This window comes from Amblyomma mixtum, chromosome 10, assembly GCF_055824585.1.
Source record: "Amblyomma mixtum isolate Tamu chromosome 10, ASM5582458v1, whole genome shotgun sequence".
In the NCBI taxonomy this organism is placed as follows: Eukaryota; Metazoa; Arthropoda; class Arachnida; order Ixodida; family Ixodidae; genus Amblyomma; species Amblyomma mixtum.
In genome coordinates, this window is record NC_143021.1 from 49,831,231 (window position 1) to 49,857,083 (window position 25,853).

Consider the following 25,853-nt stretch of genomic DNA (forward strand, 5'->3'; position numbering starts at 1 on the left):
AAAAGCCTGCTAGCTACCACGTCTTAGCTATATTATCATGAACACCACTGCTGACTCTGCCATGCCTCAACCTCAAAACACCGGTTTTAAAAGTTGAAAAACTCGTAGCTAATAATAAAATGCGGTTGGGATAATTGCTGAATATTTAAAAAGGCGGAAAGGAGAGATGAGACGAGAAAAACAGGGCGCTCTGTGTCGTCTCTTTCCCACCCGTCTCTGCTATTCACGCAGTATAGAAGTGTGTGGCACCCTCGCAGAGGCAAGGTCGCGGCGTGAAGGATGTGTGTTCTTTCTGTACAGTCGGCGATGCTGTTGGCGCCACCGAAATCTGCGTACGTCCATTTGCCTCGGGTATGCAAAGGTGTACAGCATGGAAGCACCAATTAAAGGAGACGTGTCGTACCAAAGGAATTTATTTGCTGTCATTGCTTACCAGGGACACGAGGGAATGTACAGAAACGAGAGACCTTCTGAGTGTCCTGCTGGCATGTAGGAGCTGCGAGAAACATTTCGCGAAGCAAACGTACGCATCTGAACAATGCAGCTGCGTTTCTACATCCACGCCGTAACACGGGACAGTGTCTAAAGGGCACTGCAGTCAGACCTGTTGAAGCAATGCCCACTTTGTGGTAGAGTGTCGTCGTCCGTTGCTGGGGCCGCATGCGACGTGCGCGGGGCCTGGGGATCTTGGACACGCGGACCCTGGCCGGGCAGGCTGCGGAACGAGTCGGCCGGGAACAGCTCGGAGCGCCGAGAGCGCTGCACCGGCCGCGAGACATCGCCGGGCTGCACGGAGTAAAAGAGGGGCTTAGCTACTGTACCCCCCCTTTATTTTTAACGCGTGGGAAGCGGTCACATACTGGTTGCCACTAGTTAAGAGGAAGCCGCTTCTGTGCGTCGAACGTGGCCTGCTCGCGGACCGCCAAGCGGGTGTCATACTTCGACATCCTGTTAGGGTACTTACAAGGCCCGGCGAATGGTACTGCGATGCGCGCAGTGCTTTACAAGTTTTGGACGCGCTCACCTTCCTGCGAAGCCAAACGGGTGCTGGGCTAGGGCAGCAGTCGCTGGCGATGCCGCTGTCCGCCTCGTGCGTCCACCTGCGCTCCAGAGAAAGTGCGGCTGAAGGCAGCGCCCACGATTTTATCCGCATCCTCGAAAAGAAATGATGCTGCCCTCCCTCACACAACGCAATGATGAGGAACTGGTATTTATTTCTAGCTCAGACGATGCCATACGCCAGTGAGCACCACTGCTGCAGTGGTGCACTATCGGCAACAAATGAAATGCGGTCAGCGCGGCCACAGGTCCATTTCACGTTGTCTCTCTGTCGTCGTTATCAGAGATAGGTGTGCGATAGTTTTGCTTCTGCTCTCTTTGACGCTCGTTGTCTCGCTTTGCCACATTTGTGGTGGCAGTGCGGCGTATAAAGTTTTGGCCACGATTCAACAACGCCACTGTGGACACCGATTGCAACTTGATCCGTCTTTTTCACTGTTAGCATCGAAACCAGACGCTGATAACCGGGCGATGATAATAACAAAATCAACGCGCTGCAAACAGCGGATAGCGCTCGCTTCACCCACGCGGGCTACACGTCCCGCTACACCTGCGAGCCAAACCGCGCAATGCAAGTTGAGATCGATGAAAAGTACGAATGTCAAAAACGGGAAAAAAAGTCAGTACAGTTAGGCTAATAATGTTGCAAAGTGAAAGTGCCGGTGACAGCGAAGAAGGCGATAAAGTAAAAATCTTGTTTCGGCTACTTGGTTCATGGAGAAAGTATTATGAAGAGCGTACGTCCAACAGGAACCAAAAAGACACCCAGACATCTGGACCAGTGCCACTTACAGCTCATTTTATTTCGCATCGAGCCTGCCGACAACCAGCTGTATCACAGATTCACCAAAACGACAAACGACAATCCATCGCCATCCCTTGCAATTACTGCTGACGTGGCACATCAGATTAGCAAACAAAATACCACAACAAGGGACCATGCAGGGGCAATTTATTGAGAAATTTTTACGACAAAACCAATCCAGGACATTTGAGTAAAAAACTTTTTTGGGCAAGTTGGCAACATTCTTCATTCATACCGGCAGCGAAGAAGCACAAACACAAAAAGCAGGAACATGCAAAACCACATGCAGCGTTCGTCCGTGTTTTTGCATATACCTACTCTCAGTGTTCGTGCTTCTTCGCTGCCGGCATGAATAAAAAATACAGGGCAAAGGAGAAAAATCCAACACGCACGACTAAGGTGAAAACACCCTGGCGAAGTATGCGCTTCATTAAAGGAAACATATTTATTTGATTCGACGTTTCGATCGGAAGACCTTTTTCAAGAGACTCTTGAAAAAGATCGATCTTCCGATCGCAACGTCGTGTTGAATATGTTTCCTTTAACGAAGCATATACTTCGCTATATACTCCTTTAAACAGTCAAGTATTTCATGCCCTCGCAACCCAGATTTTATATATATATATATATATATATATATATATATATATATATATATATATATATATTGACGCGGATCTTTGTAGCGTTCGTTTGTAGTATTTGTTTGTTCATGCTTCAAGGCTGCCGACGCGCCGCTTTATCGCTACGTTTGTGACGCAAGACGCGCCTAGATTTATCTCGATTGATCGCATGCGGACGGAGCCGGTTCTAGTTTGTGCCAGAAGGTTCTAGTAACTTCCTAAGCTTTATCTTGAATGCTCGCTATCAGCTTTAAAAAGAGCACGGCCGACAGCGGCGGGCATTCTGTTCGACGACCGCAGAGCACGCTAGTTGCTACGCCGCAGCCGAGTAATTCAGTTCTTTGCGGGCGCAAGTCAGCCCGAATAAAGAGTTTTGTTTCGAAGACATTCTCGCTGTGTTCCTGTTCGCCGGACTGCAGTCACCACTACATGACATCTGGTGGAGGTGCTGACCTGCTATCCAGCTATGCCCCTTACAATGGAATCTGGTGCACAGCTAACGCCCGTGGTGCTTCGCCAGCCCCGTCAGCCTCCGTCTATTCGTGGAGAACCACACGAGGATGTAGAAGACTGGCTGGACATGTACGACCGTGTGGCTGCGCTGAACGCCTGGGACGACAGCACCAAGCTACGAAACGTCTACTTTGCATTGGATGGCACTGCGAGAACGTGGTTTGAAAACCACGAATCCACCCTCACGACCTGGATGACCTTCAAGAAGCAGTTAGTGGGTACGTTCACTAGCGTCGTACGAAAGGAAAGAGCGGAGCTCCTGCTGCAGTCACGAATTCAGCTTCCAAACGAGACCGTGACTGTGTATGTGGAAGAAATGAAACGCCTTTTCAAGCACTCCAACCCTGACATGACTGAGGAATATAAGCTCAACTTTCTGATGCGTGGCGTAAAGGAGGAACTGTTCACCGGTGTGATTCGAGATCCTCCAAAAACCGTAGTGGAGTTTTTAGTTGAAGCTTCCACCATTGAAAAGACCCTTGACGCCAGAACTCGTCACCACAATCGACCACTCCAAGTGCTGACGGCAAGCCGCCCAGAAGATACCCTTGCAAGCGGGGATAAGCTGCAAGATTTGATACGCGAAATTGTTCGCGAAGAACTTCGTCGTCTGCTGCCATCCCCAACGCAGCAGACGCAGCAGACTCAGGTGGCGTCGCTCACGGACATCATCCGTGAAGAAGTGCAGTATGCACTTGGCTCCCCGTAACAGGTGACACCAACGGAAGTTGAAGTCCTCAACTACGCCGCCGCACTACGCAGTCCTGCGCCCCGACGAGACCGACCAAGCCCTATTCGACAGTCACCAGTTCTACAAGAACGACGACCCCTTGCTCCCGCCCGCCCACCTCACGAGCGAGGCAACGGAACTAGGAAATGCGACCAGTGGAGGACTTCCGACAACCGCCCACTCTGTTTCCATTGTGGCCATGCCGGGCACATACTTCGCCACTGCCCGTACAGACGCATCGGCCTGCGAGGTTTTGCCATCGACGCCCCACGGCCGCTCCCCGGCCATCGACCACGGGAAATAGACGAGTACCTGCGCAGAGGGGAGTGCGTGTCTTCAAGTCGTCTTTCCCGCTCCCCGTCGCCGTACACTGCACGATTTGCATCACCGGGCCGCAGCTACGCCGCAGCTGTCCGAGGAAGGTCCCCTAGCCCCCGCAGGGGAAACTAAACAAAGCAACCTGTGGAGGTCAGGTTGCTTGCCGAGGAAACGACGAAGATCCTCCAGCGACCACGCCATGTGAAGACGCCGCACCCACTACGCCGACGCCGCATACAACGAAAACCTCGACCACGACGCGAACCAGCTTCAAAACGACGCCGCCATCAAGACAAGCTTCGACCAAACGCCCCATCCCCGATTCACATACCCGACGAAGCCGTAACCCGACGCCAAAGACGATGTGTAACTCCAGAGCCAGGACATCCGACTTAGAAGTGGTTATCGACGGCCGGAAAGTCACCGCTCTACTCGACACAGGAGCCGATTATTCCGTGATGAGCGGACCATTCGCTGCGCAAGTGAGGAAAGTAACGACCGCTTGGGACGGCCCACAAATTCGCACCGCAGGGGACCACCTCATCACGCCATCAGGACGATGCACAGCGCGAGTGACTCTCAAGGGACATACCTATCCCGCGACCTTCGTTGTGCTACGGCAATGTTCCCGCGAAGAGATCTTGGGCATGGATTTCCTTAATGAGCATCAGGCGATCATCGACCTGCGATCCAAGATGATTACACTTTCCACGGATGAGGCCATCCCGTCGATGAGAACTCCGGACCATCACTTTGCGCTCAGTGTCCTGGAGGAACAAGTGAGTGTCCCACTGCGCTCAAGCGTCATCGTCACCGTAGGCGCCACGGAAGCGAATAACACTGAAGCCATTATCGAGGGGAAATTGCAGTTGCTTCTCGACCGAGGAATCGGCATCGCAAGAGGCATCGCACATTTCCGCAATGGACAAGCCGAAGTATTGCTTACTAACTTCAGTGAAGAATACCGGCACGTTAGCAGAGGAACGACGATTGCATTCCTCGACGAAATATCTGACGTACGAGACCTCTTCACGCTCTCCGACCCATCCGTAGAAGATTCGCCTCACCAAGAGAACTCGCCCACTTTCGACATAAACCCAGCCCTGCCCCGGAACAGACAAGACCAGATTCGCAATCTCCTTCGAAGCTACAGCGAGTGCTTCTCGTCATCGCCGAAGGTCCGACAAACGCCGATTGCTAAACATCGCATTATAACCGACCAGCACGCCCGACCTCTCCGCCAGAGCCCCTACCGAGTGTCGCCGCGAGAACGACAAGCCATCCGGGACCAAGTGGAAGAAATGCTGCGCGACGACATTATTACGCCTTCAAAGAGCCCCTGGGCGGCACCTGTTGTTCTAGTGAGAAATAAAGACGGTGCACTTCGATTTTGCGTTGATTACCGCCGCTTGAACAACATCACAAAGAAGGCCCTCTACCCCCTCCCCCGCATCGACGACACAATGGACCGGCTCTGCAACGCTAAGTATTTCTCATCGATGGACATCAAGAGCGGCTACTGGCAAATTGAGGTCGATGAAAGAGATTGCGAGAAGACCGCATTCATCACTCCAGATGGCCTCTTCGAGTTCAAGGTGATGCCGTTTTGTCTCTGTTCCGCACCAGCGACATTTCAACGAGTAATGGATACAGTGCTGGCAGGCCTGAAGTGGCAGATTTGTCTGGTATATTTAGATGACGTCGTTGTTTTCGCCTCGAACTTTGAGGAGCACCTGAAAAGGCTTCGAACAGTACTAGACGCAATCAAATCGTCCGGACTAACCTTGAAAGCAAAGAAGTGCCACTTTGCCTATGAAGAATACAAGGGGGGGTACTGCGCACAAAAAGACAAGGACAAGAAGATAACACAACAAGCGCAGACTCGCGACTAACTTTATTTGAAAACACGATACTCCTTTTATAGTTTCAAACTGTCATATCACACACATGTGGAAACCAAAAACCTTTCTTCATTCTGATACAGTTTGATAGACGGGTCACTTACGCAATCTTTATCCTTCTGTTTGATACAGAACGCCTCCGCCAACTCACGCGCCACCTGGTCACGGCTCCTCCTCAAAACTTTTGTATCTGTCAGCAAAGGCAGGCAAGGGTTATTGCGCGTAGCATCCGGGCATGCGCCACAATGCAGGGGTAAATTCGACCCTGTCCCTGATTTCATGGAAAGCTGGTGCTCTCTTAAGCGCTCATTCAGACATCGGCCTGTCTGGCCGATGTATACCCTGCCACAGGTGAGGGGAATCTGGTATACGACACCCGTCTGGCACCTGACAAATCGAGTGGCATGACGCTTCTCGCAGTCCGCTTTCCTCTTCCCTCCGGACATGACCTGAGGGCACAATGAGGCCAACTTGCATGGGGCGGTAAAAACTACCGGCACGCCGTAGCTTTTCGCCACGTTCTTCAAGTTGTGGGAAATTCTGTGAATATACGGTAGAACCGCTGGCCTCATTTCCTTAGAACGGCCACTATCCCGGCACGTCCTATCTTTCAGTTTGCGCAGAAGCTTCTCTGCCACTGCAACAATGATTGAAGCAGGAAAACCAGCCTTCGTCATCCTAATTACCTGATTATTGAGGCTCTCGTGCACCAGGTGCACCAGGTGAGCGCAAGACTTAGACAAGGCGCCCTGCAGGCAATACGTTCCTGCAGGGCGCCTTGTCTAAGTCTTGCGCTCACCTGGTGCACCTGGTGCACGAGAGCCTCAATAATCAGGTAATTAGGATGACGAAGGCTGGTTTTCCTGCTTCAATCATTGTTGCAGTGGCAGAGAAGCTTCTGCGCAAACTGAAAGATAGGACGTGCCGGGATAGTGGCCGTTCTAAGGAAATGAGGCCAGCGGTTCTACCGTATATTCACAGAATTTCCCACAACTTGAAGAACGTGGCGAAAAGCTACGGCGTGCCGGTAGTTTTTACCGCCCCATGCAAGTTGGCCTCATTGTGCCCTCAGGTCATGTCCGGAGGGAAGAGGAAAGCGGACTGCGAGAAGCGTCATGCCACTCGATTTGTCAGGTGCCAGACGGGTGTCGTATACCAGATTCCCCTCACCTGTGGCAGGGTATACATCGGCCAGACAGGCCGATGTCTGAATGAGCGCTTAAGAGAGCACCAGCTTTCCATGAAATCAGGGACAGGGTCGAATTTACCCCTGCATTGTGGCGCATGCCCGGATGCTACGCGCAATAACCCTTGCCTGCCTTTGCTGACAGATACAAAAGTTTTGAGGAGGAGCCGTGACCAGGTGGCGCGTGAGTTGGCGGAGGCGTTCTGTATCAAACAGAAGGATAAAGATTGCGTAAGTGACCCGTCTATCAAACTGTATCAGAATGAAGAAAGGTTTTTGGTTTCCACATGTGTGTGATATGACAGTTTGAAACTATAAAAGGAGTATCGTGTTTTCAAATAAAGTTAGTCGCGAGTCTGCGCTTGTTGTGTTATCTTCTTGTCCTTGTCTTTTTGTGCGCAGTACCCCCCCTTGTATTCACCATGATTGACCGACTAGCCCAACAACGTACGCTCTTGCCTATGAAGAGCTGCTGTTTCTAGGCCACATTGTTAGCAATGAGGGAGTACGCCCAGACCCGCAGAAAACAGCTGCTATCGCAATGTTTCCGCCACCGGTCGATAAGAAAGCTGTGCGCAGATTCCTTGGACTGTGCGCGTACTACCGACGATTTGTGAAGAACTTTTCGCGCATCGCCGAGCCACTGACCCACCTGACCAAGGTAGACGTGCCATTTAAATGGGAAGCGCCGCAAGTGGAAGCCTTCAAGGAACTTCAGCGTCGTTTGCAGTCCCCACCGATCCTCGCGCACTTCGATGAAGACGCCGAGACTGAAATTCATACCGACGCAAGTACTTTGGGCCTAGGCGCTGTCCTCGTTCCGAAAATTGACGGAGTGGAGAAGGTCATCGCGTACGCTAGCCGTTCCCTGTCCAAAGCCGAAGCTAATTATTCGACAACTGAGAAGGAGTGCCTTGCCATCATCTGGGCTACGTCGAAATTCCGCCCCTACCTGTACGGACGACCGTTCAAGGTGGTCAGCGATCACCACGCACTGTGCTGGCTCGCCAGTTTGAAGGACCCCTCCGGCCGCCTCGCTCGATGCAGCCTGCGGCTCCAGGAGTTTGATGTAACCGTCGTTTACAAGTCCGGACGCAAGCACTCTGACGCTGACTGCCTGTCACGAGCCCCTGTAGATGCACCGCCGCCGGACGACGATGAGGACGCCTTCCTGGGACCAGCTCTAGCTCTCTTGCACAACACCAACGCTCGGATCCCGACATAAAATGCCTGATCGAATACTTGGAAGGCAAGGTTTCTTCACCCCCCCCCCCGCCTCTTTCAAGTGAGGATTGTCTTCGTTCTGTTTACAGAACGATGTCCTCGTGAAGATAAACGTTGCAGCCAACAAGACAGCCTACCTCCTTGTACCTGTCAGTCTGCGCGGAGAAGTTCTTCAGGCCTCACACGACGAGCCGACAGCTGGACATCTCGGGTTTTCTCGCACCCTCCGCCGCATTCAGGACAAGTATTACTGCTTGATGGGAACAGCCTAAATAACAAAACGCAGACACAGAAAGGAACACATAGAACGTAGACGAAGTTCTATGTGCTCTTTTCTGTGTCTGCGTTTTGTTATTTCGGCTGTTCCCACCAAGAAGTATGAACCAACTAGCTCAGTTTTCTACTCTTTTAAAAGTATTACTGGCCCCGACTGTCTGCCGATGTCGCACATTATGTTTAAACCTGCCGAGATTGTCAGCGACGAAAGACCCCTCCAACCCGACCAGCAGGATTTCTGAACCCCATTGAACCCCCCTCAAGGCCCTTTCAGCAGATCGGCATGGACTTGCTTGGCCCTTTCCCGAAATCAACATCTGGAAATAAGTAGATGGTCATAGCGACCGACTACCTGACCCGCTACGCCGAGGCAAAAGCTCTACCGAACGGAACAGCAGCAGAAGTCGCCAAATTTTTCGTGGAGAACATTCTTCTGCGTCACGGCGCCCCCGATGTGTTCATCACTGATAGAGGAACAGCATTCACGGCGGAACTGACGCAAGCCATCCTCCATTACAGCCAAACCAGCTACCGGAGAACTGCATACCACCCGCAGACCAACGGACTGACCGAGCGCCTCAACAAAACCATCGCCGATATGCTCACCATGTATGTCGATGCCGAACACAAGACCTGGGACGTCATCTTGCCTTACGTAGTCTTCGCCTACAACACCGCAGTTCAGGAGACCACCCAGATGACTCCTTTTAGGCTCGTCCATGGCAGGGAGGCAACGACCACGCTGGACGCCATGCTGCCGAACGTTACCGAGGAAGATAACGTCGACGTCGCCGCCTACCTTCAACGCGCAGAAGAAGCCCGAAGACTTGCCCGATTAAGAATCAGAGACCAGCAGCGGACCGATGCCAGACGCTACAACCTACGAAGACGCAACGCGGAATTCAAGCCAGGAGACCGAGTGTGGGTTTGGACGCCCATCCGCCGCCGAGGACTGAGTGAAAAGATTTTGCGCCGCTATTTCGGCCCGTACAAGGTTCTTCGTCGGCTAGGTGATTTGGACTATGAAGTCGTTCCTGACCAAATGACTGCATCCCAGCGACGCCGCGTGCGACCAGAATCTTCAAGTTGACGCCATTTTCCTGGATTACGCCGAAGCATTTGATAAAGTTCTACATGAGCGGTTAATGCAAAAACGTTCTCTGCTAAACCTACATTCCAACGTGCTAAAGTGGATCAAGGTTTTTTTAACAAATCGCTCTCAATCAATCATCGTAAACAACCAGTCCTCCAAGCTTCTTGCTGTAACATCTGGCGTCCCACAAGGCTCCGTTCTCGCCCCTCTCTAGTTTTTAATATGTATCTTGCCAAATTCCAATGTTCGCTGACAACTGCCTGATCTACCGCCGGGTAACTAACACTACTGACAAAGAAGCCCTCAAACAGGAGCTCAACCAAATCGAACAATGGTGTGAAAATTGGCTTGTGACACTCAACCTAAGCAAATGCAAACTCCTTTCTATTACCAGTCGCACAAGGGTCACGTCTTTTGTACAAAATTGCTAACGAGTGCGTAAAATCTGTATCATCTTTCAAATACTTAGGCGTCACATTATCTAATGGCCTAAAATGGAATGCACATGTCGCTAACGTGATACGATCCGCGAAAAAAAAAACGTTGGGATTTTTTAAACGTCACCTTCGCCTCGGCCCACAACTTGTGAGATTTCTCGCCTACACCGCACTATATGACCCGCGTTATATTAACCTCATGAACCATCTAGAAGCCTCCCGGAATCGGGATGCTCCATGGGCCCATCCGAGGCGCATGAGCCCAGTGCCTACGCGTACCAGCGTACGCCGGAGCCGGTCTGCGCATGCGCCAGGCGCAGACACGAGCTGGCACTGGCGCTTGGCAGGTCCATGTCAGATATTGGCGCCTCGCTCAAGCCAGCGCCGGAAGTGGCTCGTGGTTTGCGGTCGGTTAACCAATCAGAGAACGCAATTCTTTCGGCATCCGGTACGGCCCTTCGCGCCGTTCTCTTCGCTGAGCTAAGCTGTGGGCGAGTACCAGCGACAGGAGAGGACAGGCTATCGAGTTGCGTATGTTTTCCGACGCCTGTTGCGGTTTTCCCTGCGCTCGTGCGCCTCGGGTGTGTCCATGGAGATGGGTCTTTATTCTTATCACGCCAATGTTTCAGCTCTTAAAACTAAATCTGCATTATCGCCTCTCTCTGTTCGTCCCCGCATAGCATCATAGCATCAATGTACCACAAGTTCTATTACTCATCCCTTAATCGTGCCCCTTACATCATGCCAGCATCGTACATTTCTCAAAGCACCAACCACACGCCTCAAGTTTTTCGTCCACGTGTCCGAACTGTTCCATCTTACCTCCTGCAGCAGAAGGCTGAAACGGCCTTCCCCAATATATCTCGACATCACCTGTCCATGTCATTTGCAGACACTTTTAAAAACTTTGTATATGAGCACATTTTGAATGGTCATTTACCTTCTCTGCTGATTCTTCTCCTTATGTAAGCCCTCCCCCACCCACCACCTAGGGGTCTTTAAGGAAATAAAAATGAAATGAAGATCGCGTCCTTTCCGCTCACTTACCCTGTTTGCAGGCACCCTGTGGACGGTGGCGACGTCACTACGGCGGCGTTCGACCGATCGCTGCCGGGGAACCGCAGCTCCTCTTGGTCGTAGCGCCACTTGGTCTGCCTGGGGAGTCAGAGGGAGGAGCACGTCACACGAGAACTGTCGCCCGAAAGCGCTTCAGAAATTGGTGCGTTTCGTGGTTTTTTCAGGCACCTAAATGGCGCATTAACTTTCTCACACCTCAGTGAACAACTCAGTCGCACCGTGAGAGAAGGAATAAAAGGAGTGAAATAAGAAAGGGCGGAAGAGGTGCCTCAGAGGAGAGCTCCGGAATAATTTGGATCACCTGATGGTCTCTACAGTGCATTAATATTGGAATAGCAGGGGAGAGTTATTAATAGAGTTCTCAAATATAAATAATTTGCGGATCGTTAATACCTTATTCCGCAAACGACAAAACTTACAGTGCACATGCAAGAGCCCTGATGGTGAGTCTAAAAATAAAATAGACCTTCAGAATCACGCTGGAGAACAGATATTCCGTTTTAACTGAGGAAGACGACCCTAACCTTGTGAAAATGAACGATCACCTCAGAGTACTCATCGCGGAGTTCGCCGTACAAGTAGGTGATAGCACGACTCGACTGTGTACCAGCAAGCAATCTCGGGGGGGGGGGGCATCTAATTAAGGAAAGCCGAATCATGAGCGGGTCTAACTCTGCGGGCAGAGTAGAACTAGCAGAAGTATCAAATTTCATTAATCTGATCTCCACTGCCCGGACACGCTTAGCAGTCCGTGCGAGAGCAATGCCGGGCCTCGCCTCTAAAAAATCCTCCGTATACTGCGAACTTTAACCATTCTGCGGGCAGAGCTGGCATGAGCAGCTATTAGCTAAGCAATCCCTGAATCTACTAATTTCTTCCGTGCTATGCAGTGAACTGACCGCCGTGGTGAAAAGCCTCAAAATTCGGAACACTCGAGAATTTGCGTGGATCGATGTCCTGATCTGCGCAGCCCGGACCTGCTTATCAGTCCGCGCAACGGCCACTTCCGCACCTCGCCGGCATAAAATCTGCCATCCACCACAAATTTTCAGCATACTGAGGGCAGACATAGCATCCGCACCTACTAGCTGCACCTACTAGCTATGCCATACTAGCTGTGCCATCCCTGATTCCACTCTTTTCTTCGTTGCTGTGCGGTGAACAGCCTCAAAATTTGGGACACTCAACCATTTGAGTGGATCGGTGTCCTGATCTGCGCAGCCCGGACCTGCTTATCAGTCCGCGCAACGGCCACTTCCGTACCTCGCCGGCATAAAATCTACCATCCACCACAAATTTTCACCATACTGAGGGCAGACATAGCATCCGAACCTACTAGCTGCACCTACTAGCTGTGCCATACTAGCTGTGCCATCCCTGAATCCACTCTTTTCTTCGTTGCTGTGCGGTGAACAGCCTCAAAATTTGGGACACTCAACCATTTGAGTGGATCGGTGTCCTGATCTGCGCAGCCCGGACCTGCTTATCAGTCCGCGCGACGGCCACTTCCGCACCTCGCCGGCATAAAATCTGCCATCCACCACAAATTTTCAGCATACTGAGGGCAGACATAGCATCCGCACCTACTAGCTGTGCCATACTAGCTGTGCCATCCCTGAATCCACTCTTTTCTTCCTTGCTGCGCGGTGAACAGCCTCAAAATTTAGGACACTCAACCATTTGAGTGGATCGGTGTCCTGATCTGCGCAGCCCGGACCTGCTTATCAGTCCGCGCGACGGCCACTTCCGCGCCTCGCCGGCATAAAATCTGCCATCCACCACAAAGTTTCAGCATACTGAGGGCAGACATAGCATCCGCACCTACTAGCTGTGCCATACTAGCTGTGCCATCCCTGAATCCACTCTTTTCTTCGTTGCTGTGCAGTGAACAGCCTCAATATTTGGGACACTCAACCATTTGAGTGGATCGGTGTCCTGATCTGCGCAGCCCGGACCTGCTTATCAGTCCGCGCAACGGCCACTTCCGTACCTCGCCGGCATAAAATGTGCCATCCACCACAAATTTTCAGCATACTGAGGGCAGACATGGCATCCGCACCTACTAGCTGTGCCATCCCTGAATCCACTCTTTTCTTCCTTGCTGCGCGGTGAACAGCCTCAAAATTTAGGACACTCAACCATTTGAGTGGATTGGTCTCCTGATCTGCGCATCCCGGACCTGCTTATCAGGCCGCGCGACGGCCACTTCCGCACCTCGGCGGCATAAAATCTGCCATCCACCACAAAGTTTCATCATACTGAGGGCAGACATGGCATCCGCGCCTACTAGCTGCACCTACTAGCTGTGCCATACTAGCTGTGCCATCCCTGAATCCACTCTTTTCTTCCTTGCTGCGCGGTGAACAGCCGCAAAATTTGGGACACTCAACCATTTGAGTGGATCGGTGTCCTGATCTGCGCAGCCCGGACCTGCTTATCAGTCCGCGCGACGGCCACTTCCGCGCCTCGCCGGCATAAAATCTGCCATCCAAAACAAATTTTCAGCATACTGAGGGCAGACATAGCATCCGCACCTACTAGCTGCACCTACTAGCTATGCCATACTAGCTGTGCCATCCCTGAATCCACTCTTTTCTTCGTTGCTGTGCGGTGAACAGCCTCAAAATTTGGGACACTCAACCATTTGAGTGGATCGGTGTCCTGATCTGCGCAGCCCGGACCTGCTTATCAGTCCGCGCAACGGCCACTTCCGTACCTCGCCGGCATAAAATCTACCATCCACCACAAATTTTCACCATACTGAGGGCAGACATAGCATCCGCACCTACTAGCTGCACCTACTAGCTGTGCCATACTAGCTGTGCCATCCCTGAATCCACTCTTTTCTTCGTTGCTGTGCGGTGAACAGCCTCAAAATTTGGGACACTCAACCATTTGAGTGGATCGGTGTCCTGATCTGCGCAGCCCGGACCTGCTTATCAGTCCGCGCGACGGCCACTTCCGCACCTCGCCGGCATAAAATCTGCCATCCACCACAAATTTTCAGCATACTGAGGGCAGACATAGCATCCGCACCTACTAGCTGTGCCATACTAGCTGTGCCATCCCTGAATCCACTCTTTTCTTCCTTGCTGCGCGGTGAACAGCCTCAAAATTTAGGACACTCAACCATTTGAGTGGATCGGTGTCCTGATCTGCGCAGCCCGGACCTGCTTATCAGTCCGCGCGACGGCCACTTCCGCGCCTCGCCGGCATAAAATCTGCCATCCACCACAAATTTTCAGCATACTGAGGGCAGACATAGCATCCGCACCTACTAGCTGCACCTACTAGCTGTGCCATCCCTGAATCCACTCTTTTCTTCGTTGCTGTGCGGTGAACAGCCTCAATATTTGGGACACTCAACCATTTGAGTGGATCGGTGTCCTGATCTGCGCAGCCCGGACCTGCTTATCAGTCCGCGCAACGGCCACTTCCGTACCTCGCCGGCATAAAATGTGCCATCCACCACAAATTTTCAGCATACTGAGGGCAGACATAGCATCCGCACCTACTAGCTGCACCTACTAGCTGTGCCATACTAGCTGTGCCATCCCTGAATCCACTCTTTTCTTCGTTGCTGTGCGGTGAACAGCCTCAAAATTTGGGACACTCAACCATTTGAGTGGATCGGTGTCCTGATCTGCGCAGCCCGGACCTGCTTATCAGTCCGCGCGACGGCCACTTCCGCACCTCGCCGGCATAAAATCTGCCATCCACCACAAATTTTCAGCATACTGAGGGCAGACATAGCATCCGCACCTACTAGCTGTGCCATACTAGCTGTGCCATCCCTGAATCCACTCTTTTCTTCCTTGCTGCGCGGTGAACAGCCTCAAAATTTGGAACACTCAACCATTTGAGTGGATTGGTGTCCTGATCTGCGCAGCCCGGACCTGCTTATCAGTCCGCGCGACGGCCAGTTCCGCACCTCGCCGGCATAAAATCTGCCATCCACCACAAATTTTCAGCATACTGAGGGCAGACATAGCATCCGCACCTACTAGCTGTGCCATACTAGCTGTGCCATCCCTGAATCCACTCTTTTCTTCCTTGCTGCGCGGTGAACAGCCTCAAAATTTAGGACACTCAACCATTTGAGTGGATCGGTGTCCTGATCTGCGCAGCCCGGACCTGCTTATCAGTCCGCGCGACGGCCACTTCTGCGCCTCGCCGGCATAAAATCTGCCATCCACAACAAATTTTCAGCATACTGAGGGCAGACATAGCATCCGCACCTACTAGCTGCACCTACTAGCTGTGCCATCCCTGAATCCACTCTTTTCTTCGTTGCTGTGCGGTGAACAGCCTCAATATTTGGGACACTCAACCATTTGAGTGGATCGGTGTCTTGATCTGCGCAGCCCGGACCTGCTTATCAGTCCGCGCAACGGCCACTTCCGTACCTCGCCGGCATAAAATGTGCCATCCACCACAAATTTTCAGCATACTGAGGGCAGACATGGCAAACGCACCTACTAGCTGTGCCATCCCTGAATCCACTCTTTTCTTCCTTGCTGCGCGGTGAACAGCCTCAAAATTTAGGACACTCAACCATTTGAGTGGATTGGTCTCCTGATCTGCGCAGCCCGGACCTGCTTATCAGGCCGCGCGACGGCCACATCCGCACCTCGGCGACATAAAATCTGCCATCCACCACAAAGTTTCATCATACTGAGGGCAGACATGGCATCCGCGCCTACTAGCTGCACCTACTAGCTGTGCCATACTAGCTGTGCCATCCCTGAATCCACTCTTTTCTTCCTTGCTGCGCGGTGAACAGCCTCAAAATTTGGGACACTCAACCATTTGAGTGGATCGGTGTCCTGATCTGCGCAGCCCGGACCTGCTTATCAGTCCGCGCGACGGCCACTTCCGCGCCTCGCCGGCATAAAATCTGCCATCCACCACAAAGTTTCAGCATACTGAGGGCAGACATAGCATCCGCACCTACTAGCTGTGCCATACTAGCTGTGCCATCCCTGAATCCACTCTTTTCTTCCTTGCTGCGCGGTGAACAGCCTCAAAATTTGGAACACTCAACCATTTGAGTGGATCGGTGTCCTGATCTGCGCAGCCCGGACCTGCTTATCAGTCCGCGCGACGGCCACTTCCGCACCTCGCCGGCATAAAATCTGCCATCCACCACAAATTTTCAGCATACTGAGGGCAGACATAGCATCCGCGCCTACTAGCTGCACCTACTAGCTGTGCCATACTAGCTGTGCCATCCCTGAATCCACTCTTTTCTTCCTTGCTGCGCGGTGAACAGCCTCAAAATTTGGAACACTCAACCATTTGAGTGGATCGGTGTCCTGATCTGCGCAGCCCGGACCTGCTTATCAGTCCGCGCGACGGCCACTTCCGCACCTCGGCGGCATAAAATCTGCCATCCACCACAAAGTTTCAGCATACTGAGGGCAGACATGGCATCCGCGCCTACTAGCTGCACCTACTAGCTGTGCCATACTAGCTGTGCCATCCCTGAATCCACTTTTTTCTTCCTTGCTGCGCGGTGAACAGCCTCAAAATTTGGAACACTCAACCATTTGAGTGGATCGGTGTCCTGATCTGCGCAGCCCGGACCTGCTTATCAGTCCGCGCGACAGCCACTTCCGCACCTCGCCGGCATAAAATCTGCCGTCCACCACAAAGTTTCAGCATACTGAGGGCAGACATGGCATCCGCGCCTACTAGCTGCACCTACTAGCTGTGCCATCCCTGAATCCACTCTTTTCTTCCTTGCTGCGCGGTGAACAGCCTCAAAATTTAGGACACTCAACCATTTGAGTGGATTGGTCTCCTGATCTGCGCAGCCCGGACCTGCTTATCAGGCCGCGCGACGGCCACTTCCGCACCTCGGCGGCATAAAATCTGCCATCCACCACAAAGTTTCATCATACTGAGGGCATACATGGCATCCGCGCCTACTAGCTGCACCTACTAGCTGTGCCATACTAGCTGTGCCATCCCTGAATCCACTCTTTTCTTCCTTGCTGCGCGGTGAACAGCCTCAAAATTTGGGACACTCAACCATTTGAGTGGATCGGTGTCCTGATCTGCGGAGCCCGGACCTGCTTATCAGTCCGCGCGACGGCCACTTTCGCGCCTCGCCGGCATAAAATCTGCCATCCACCACAAAGTTTCAGCATACTGAGGGCAGACATAGCATCCGCACCTACTAGCTGTGCCATACTAGCTGTGCCATCCCTGAATCCACTCTTTTCTTCCTTGCTGCGCGGTGAACAGCCTCAAAATTTGGAACACTCAACCATTTGAGTGGATCGGTGTCCTGATCTGCGCAGCCCGGACCTGCTTATCAGTCCGCGCGACGGCCACTTCCGCACCTCGCCGACATAAAATCTGCCATCCACCACAAATTTTCAGCATACTGAGGGCAGACATAGCATCCGCGCCTACTAGCTGCACCTACTAGCTGTGCCATACTAGCTGTGCCATCCCTGAATCCACTCTTTTCTTCCTTGCTGCGCGGTGAACAGCCTCAAAATTTGGAACACTCAACCATTTGAGTGGATCGGTGTCCTGATCTGCGCAGCCCGGACCTGCTTATCAGTCCGCGCGACGGAGACTTCCCCACCTCGGCGGCATAAAATCTGCCATCCACCACAAAGCTTCAGCATACTGAGGGCAGACATGGCATCCGCGCCTACTAGCTGCACCTACTAGCTGTGCCATACTAGCTGTGCCATCCCTGAATCCACTTTTTTCTTCCTTGCTGCGCGGTGAACAGCCTCAAAATTTGGAACACTCAACCATTTGAGTGGATCGGTGTCCTGATCTGCGCAGCCCGGACCTGCTGATCAGTCCGCGCAACGGCCACTTCCGCACCTCGCCGGCATAAAATCTACCATCCACCACGAATTTTCAGCATACTGATGGCAGACATAGCATCCGCACCTACTAGCTGCACCTACTAGCTGTGCCATACTAGCTGTGCCATCCCTGAATCCACTCTTTTCTTCGTTGCTGTGCGGTGAACAGCCTCAAAATTTGGGACATTCAACCATTTGAGTGGATCGGTGTCCTGATCTGCGCAGCCCGGACCTGCTTATCAGTCCGCGCAACGGCCACTTCCGTACCTCGCCGGCATAAAATCTACCATCCACCACAAATTTTCAGCATACTGAGGGCAGACATAGCATCCGCACCTACTAGCTGCACCTACTAGCTGTGCCATACTAGCTGTGCCATCCCTGAATCCACTCTTTTCTTCGTTTCTGTGCGGTGAACAGCCTCAAAATTTGGGACACTCAACCATTTGAGTGGATCGGTGTCCTGATCTGCGCAGCCCGGACCTGCTTATCAGTCCGCGCGAAAGCCACTTCCGCACCTCGCCGGCATAAAATCTGCCATCCACCACAAATTTTCAGCATACTGAGGGCAGACATAGCATCTGCACCTACTAGCTGCACCTACTAGCTGTGCCATACTAGCTGTGCCATCCCTGAATCCACTCTTTTCTTCCTTGCTGCGCGGTGAACAGCCTCAAAATTTAGGACACTCAACCATTTGAGTGGATCGGTGTCCTGATCTGCGCAGCCTGGACGTGCTTAATAGTCCGCGCGACGGCCACTTCCGCACCTCGCCGGCATAAAATCTGCCATCCACCACAAAGTTTCAGCATACTGAGGGCAGACATGGCATCCGCGCCTACTAGCTGCACCTACTAGCTGTGCCATCCCTGAATCCACTCTTTTCTTCCTTGCTGCGCTGTGAACAGCCCAAAATTTAGGACACTCAACCATTTGAGTGGATCGGTGTCCTGATCTGCGCAGCCTGGACGTGCTTAATAGTCCGCGCGACGGCCACTTCCGCACCTCGCCGGCATAAAATCTGCCATCCACCACAAAGTTCAGCATACTGAGGGCAGACATGGCGTCCGCGCCTACTAGCTGCACCTACTAGCTGTGCCATCCCTGAATCCACTCTTTTCTTCCTTGCTGCGCGGTGAACAGCCTCAAAATTTGGAACACTCAACCATTTGAGCGGATCGGTGTCCTGATCTGCGCAGCCCGGACCTGCTTATCAGTCCACGCAACGGCCACTTCCGCACCTCGCCGACATAAAATCTGCCATCCACCACAAAGTTTCAGCATACTGAGGGCAGACATGGCATCCGCGCCTACTAGCTGCACCTACTAGCTGTGCCATACTAGCTATGCCATACTAGCTGTGCCATCCCTGAATCCACTCTTTTCTTCCTTGCTGCGCGGTGAACAGCCTCAAAATTTAGGACACTCAACCATTTGAGTGGATCGGTGTCCTGATCTGCGCAGCCCGGACCTGCTTATCAGTCCGCGCGACGGCCACTTCCGCGCCTCGCCGGCATAAAATCTGCCATCCACCACAAAGTTTCAGCATACTGAGGGCAGACATAGCATCCGCACCTACTAGCTGCACCTACTAGCTGTGCCATACTAGCTGTGCCATCCCTGAATCCACTCTTTTCTTCGTTTCTGTGCGGTGAACAGCCTCAAAATTTGGGACACTCAACCATTTGAGTGGATCGGTGTCCTGATCTGCGCAGCCCGGACCTGCTTATCAGTCCGCGCGAAAGCCACTTCCGCACCTCGCCGGCATAAAATCTGCCATCCACCACAAATTTTCAGCATACTGAGGGCAGACATAGCATCCGCACCTACTAGCTGCACCTACTAGCTGTGCCATACTAGCTGTGCCATCCCTGAATCCACTCTTTTCTTCCTTGCTGCGCGGTGAACAGCCTCAAAATTTAGGACACTCAACCATTTGAGTGGATCGGTGTCCTGATCTGCGCAGCCTGGACGTGCTTAATAGTCCGCGCGACGGCCACTTCCGCACCTCGCCGGCTTAAAATCTGCCATCCACCACAAAGTTTCAGCATACTGAGGGCAGACATGGCATCCGCGCCTACTAGCTGCACCTACTAGCTGTGCCATACTAGCTGTGCCATCCCTGAATCCACTCTTTTCTTCCTTGCTGCGCGGTGAACAGCCTCAAAATTTGGAACACTCAACCATTTGAGTGGATCGGTGTCCTGATCTGCGCAGCCCGGACCTGCTTATCAGTCCGCGCGACGGCCACTTCCGCACCTCGCCGGCATAAAATCTGCCATCCACCACAAAGTTTCAGCATACTGAGGGCAGACATGGCATCCGCGCCTACTAGCTGCACCTACTAGCTGTGCCATACTAGCTGTGCCATCCCTGAATCCACTCTTTTCTTCCTTGCTGCGCGGTGAACAGCCTCAAAATATGGAACACTCAACCATTTGAGTGGATCGGTGTCCTGATCTGCGCAGCCCGGACCTGCTTATCAGTCCGCGCGACGGCCACTTCCGCACCTCGAATCTGCCATCCACCACAAAGTTTCAGCATACTGAGGGCAGACATGGCATCCGCGCCTACTAGCTGCACCTACTAGCTGTGCCATCCCTGAATCCACACTTTTCTTCCTTGCTGCGCGGTGAACAGCCTCAAAATTTGGGACACTCAACCATTTGAGTGGATCGGTGTCCTGATCTGCGCAGCCCGGACCTGCTTATCAGTCCGCGCGACGGCCACTTCCTCACCTCGCCGGCATAAAATCTGCCATCCACCACAAAGTTTCAGCATACTGAGGGCAGACATGGCATCCGCGCCTACTAGCTGCACCTACTAGCTGTGCCATACTAGCTGTGCCATCCCTGAATCCAGTCTTTTCTTCCTTGCTGCGCGGTGAACAGCCTCAAAATTTGGAACACTCAACCATTTGAGTGGATCGGTGTCCTGATCTGCGCAGCCCGGACCTGCTTATCAGTCCGCGCAACGGCCACTTCCGCACCTCGCCGGCATAAAATCTGCCATCCACCACAAAGTTTCAGCATACTGAGGGCAGACATGGCATCCGCGCCTACTAGCTGCACCTACTAGCTGTGCCATACTAGCTGTGCCATCCCTGAATCCACTCTTTTCTTCCTTGCTGCGCGGTGAACAGCCTCAAAATATGGAACACTCAACCATTTGAGTGGATCGGTGTCCTGATCTGCGCAGCCCGGACCTGCTTATCAGACCGCGCGACGGCCACTTCCGCACCTCGGCGGCATAAAATCTGCCATCCACCACAAAGTTTCAGCATACTGAGGGCAGACATGGCATCCGCGCCTACTAGCTGCACCTACTAGCTGTGCCATACTAGCTGTGCCATCCCTGAATCCACTTTTTTCTTCCTTGCTGCGCGGTGAACAGCCTCAAAATTTGGAACACTCAACCATTTGAGTGGATCGGTGTCCTCATCTGCGCAGCCCGGACCTGCTGATCAGTCCGCGCAACGGCCACTTCCGCACCTCGCCGGCATAAAATCTACCATCCACCACAAATTTTCAGCATACTGATGGCAGACATAGCATCCGCACCTACTAGCTGCACCTACTAGCTGTGCCATACTAGCTGTGCCATCCCTGAATCCACTCTTTTCTTCGTTGCTGCGCGGTGAACAGCCTCAAAATTTGGGACACTCAACCATTTGAGTGGATCGGTGTCCTGATCTGCGCAGCCCGGACCTGCTTATCAGTCCGCGCAACGGCCACTTCCGTACCTCGCCGGCATAAAATCTACCATCTACCACAAATTTTCAGCATACTGAGGGCAGACATAGCATCCGCACCTACTAGCTGCACCTACTAGCTGTGCCATACTAGCTGTGCCATCCCTGAATCCACTCTTTTCTTCGTTTCTGTGCGGTGAACAGCCTCAAAATTTGGGACACTCAACCATTTGAGTGGATCGGTGTCCTGATCTGCGCAGCCCGGACCTGCTTATCAGTCCGCGCGAAAGCCACTTCCGCACCTCGCCGGCATAAAATCTGCCATCCACCACAAATTTTCAGCATACTGAGGGCAGACATAGCATCCGCACCTACTAGCTGCACCTACTAGCTGTGCCATACTAGCTGTGCCATCCCTGAATCCACTCTTTTCTTCCTTGCTGCGCGGTGAACAGCCTCAAAATTTAGGACACTCCACCATTTGAGTGGATCGGTGTCCTGATCTGCGCAGCCTGGACGTGCTTAATAGTCCGCGCGACGGCCACTTCCGCACCTCGCCGGCTTAAAATCTGCCATCCACCACAAAGTTTCAGCATACTGAGGGCAGACATGGCATCCGCGCCTACTAGCTGCACCTACTAGCTGTGCCATACTAGCTGTGCCATCCCTGAATCCACTCTTTTCTTCCTTGCTGCGCGGTGAACAGCCTCAAAATTTGGAACACTCAACCATTTGAGTGGATCGGTGTCCTGATCTGCGCAGCCCGGACCTGCTTATCAGTCCGCGCGACGGCCACTTCCGCACCTCGCCGGCATAAAATCTGCCATCCACCACAAAGTTTCGGCATACTGAGGGCAGACATGGCATCCGCGCCTACTAGCTGCACCTACTAGCTGTGCCATACTAGCTGTGCCATCCCTGAATCCACTCTTTTCTTCCTTGCTGCGCGGTGAACAGCCTCAAAATATGGAACACTCAACCATTTGAGTGGATCGGTGTCCTGATCTGCGCAGCCCGGACCTGCTTATCAGTCCGCGCGACGGCCACTTCCGCACCTCGAATCTGCCATCCACCACAAAGTTTCAGCATACTGAGGGCAGACATGGCATCCGCGCCTACTAGCTGCACCTACTAGCTGTGCCATCCCTGAATCCACACTTTTCTTCCTTGCTGCGCGGTGAACAGCCTCAAAATTTGGGACACTCAACCATTTGAGTGGATCGGTGTCCTGATCTGCGCAGCCCGGACCTGCTTATCAGTCCGCGCGACGGCCACTTCCTCACCTCGCCGGCATAAAATCTGCCATCCACCACAAAGTTTCAGCATACTGAGGGCAGACATGGCATCCGCGCCTACTAGCTGCACCTACTAGCTGTGCCATACTAGCTGTGCCATCCCTGAATCCACTCTTTTCTTCCTTGCTGCGCGGTGAACAGCCTCAAAATTTGGAACACTCAACCATTTGAGTGGATCGGTGTCCTGATCTGCGCAGCCCGGACCTGCTTATCAGTCCGCGCAACGGCCACTTCCGCACCTCGCCGGCATAAAATCTGCCATCCACCACAAAGTTTCAGCATACTGAGGGCAGACATGGCATCCGCGCCTACTAGCTGCACCTACTAGCTGTGCCATACTAGCTGTGCCATCCCTGAATCCACTCTTTTCTTCCTTGCTGCGCGGTGAACAGCCTCAAAATATGGAACACTCAACCATTTGAGTGGATCGGTGTCCTGATCTGCGCAGCCCGGACCTGCTTATCAGACCGCGCGACGGCCACTTCCGCACCTCGGCGGCATAAAATCTGCCATCCACCACAAAGTTTCAGCATACTGAGGGCAGACATGGCATCCGCGCCTACTAGCTGCACCTACTAGCTGTGCCATACTAGCTGTGCCATCCCTGAATCCACTCTTTTCTTCCTTGCTGCGCGGTGAACAGCCTCAAAATTTGGGACACTCAACCATTTGAGTGGATCGGTGTCCTGATCTGCGCAGCCCGGACCTGCTTATCAGTCCGCGCGACGGCCACTTCCGCACCTCGGCGGCATAAAATCTGCCATCCACCACAAAGTTTCAGCATACTGAGGGCAGACATGGCATCCGCGCCTACTAGCTGCACCTACTAGCTGTGCCATACTAGCTGTGCCATCCCTGAATCCACTCTTTTCTTCCTTGCTGCGCGGTGAACAGCCTCAAAATTTGGGACACTCAACCATTTGAGTGGATTGGTGTCCTGATCTGCGCAGCCCGGACCTGCTGATCAGTCCGCGCAACGGCCACTTCCGCACCTCGCCGGCATAAAATCTACCATCCACCACAAATTTTCAGCATACTGATGGCAGACATAGCATCCGCACCTACTAGCTGCACCTACTAGCTGTGCCATACTAGCTGTGCCATCCCTGAATCCACTCTTTTCTTCGTTGCTGCGCGGTGAACAGCCTCAAAATTTGGGACACTCAACCATTTGAGTGGATCGGTGTCCTGATCTGCGCAGCCCGGACCTGCTTATCAGTCCGCGCAACGGCCACTTCCGTACCTCGCCGGCATAAAATCTACCATCCACCACAAATTTTCAGCATACTGAGGGCAGACATAGCATCCGCACCTACTAGCTGCACCTACTAGCTGTGCCATACTAGCTGTGCCATCCCTGAATCCACTCTTTTCTTCGTTTCTGTGCGGTGAACAGCCTCAAAATTTGGGACACTCAACCATTTGAGTGGATCGGTGTCCTGATCTGCGCAGCCCGGACCTGCTTATCAGTCCGCGCGAAAGCCACTTCCGCACCTCGCCGGCATAAAATCTGCCATCCACCACAAATTTTCAGCATACTGAGGGCAGACATAGCATCCGCACCTACTAGCTGCACCTACTAGCTGTGCCATACTAGCTGTGCCATCCCTGAATCCACTCTTTTCTTCCTTGCTGCGCGGTGAACAGCCTCAAAATTTAGGACACTCAACCATTTGAGTGGATCGGTGTCCTGATCTGCGCAGCCTGGACGTGCTTAATAGTCCGCGCGACGGCCACTTCCGCACCTCGAATCTGCCATCCACCACAAAGTTTCAGCATACTGAGGGCAGACATGGCATCCGCGCCTACTAGCTGCACCTACTAGCTGTGCCATACTAGCTGTGCCATCCCTGAATCCACACTTTTCTTCCTTGCTGCGCGGTGAACAGCCTCAAAATTTGGGACACTCAACCATTTGAGTGCATCGGTGTCCTGATCTGCGCAGCCCGGACCTGCTTATCAGTCCGCGCGACGGCCACTCCCGCACCTCGCCGGCATAAAATCTGCCATCCACCACAATGTTTCAGCATACTGAGGGCAGACATGGCATCCGCACCTACTAGCTGTGTCATCCCTGAATCCACTCTTTTCTTTCTTGCTGTGCGGTGAACTGACCGCTGCGGTGAACAGCCTTAAAATTTGGAACACTCAACCATTTGAGTGCATCGGTGTCCTGATCTGCGCAGCCCGGACCTGCTTATCAGTCCGCGCGACGGCCACTTCCGCACCTCGCCGGCATAAAATCTGCCATCCACCACAAAGTTTCAGCATACTGAGGGCAGACATGGCATCCGCACCTACTAGCTGTGTCATCCCTGAATCCACTCTTTTCTTTCTTGCTGTGCGGTGAACTGACCGCTGCGGTGAACAGCCTTAAAATTTGGAACACTCAACCATTTGAGTGCATCGGTGTCCTGATCTGCGCAGCCCGGACCTGCTTATCAGTCGCCGCGAGGATCACTTCCGGACCTCGCCTGTATAAAATATACCCGTAGAGTGGTGTAAAAGTATAAAATATACCTGTGTAGTGGTATCCGGTATAAAATATACCGGACCTCGCCTGTATAGTTTATATTTGAAGTTTAATATGAATTGTGAGAAAAGAACGGTATCGCTATGAGACGCCTGTTGTCCTGCAAAGTTTTGTGCTCAAGTTGTCAATGTGTAAATTCCACGTTGATGTTTCTGAAAAGGTCACTCCTAGAATTTTATATTCATTTTCAACAGTAATTTCTCCCCCTTCGCACTGAACAACATATTGTACGTTCACTATTTTGTTTCGCGGCCGAAAA

General features: G+C 52.6%; 1 protein-coding gene across 5 annotated transcripts in view; it reads right to left on the reverse strand.

The window, feature by feature from the left end:
* Nucleotides 1-397: 397 nt before the first annotated feature.
* Nucleotides 398-25,853, reverse strand: part of LOC149325751 (uncharacterized) — a 113,506-nt gene continuing 88,050 nt past the window's right edge. For all 5 annotated transcript variants that reach the window (XM_089562669.1, XM_089562671.1, XM_089562670.1 and 2 more), the window contains 3 exons: nucleotides 11,213-11,320; nucleotides 1,025-1,100; nucleotides 398-786 (listed from right to left, as the gene is read on the reverse strand). In XM_089562669.1, coding sequence (XP_089418795.1) covers nucleotides 583-786; nucleotides 1,025-1,100; nucleotides 11,213-11,320 — 388 coding nt within the window. In that variant the 3' untranslated portion in view covers nucleotides 398-582. The remainder of the gene's footprint in view (nucleotides 787-1,024; nucleotides 1,101-11,212; nucleotides 11,321-25,853) is intronic.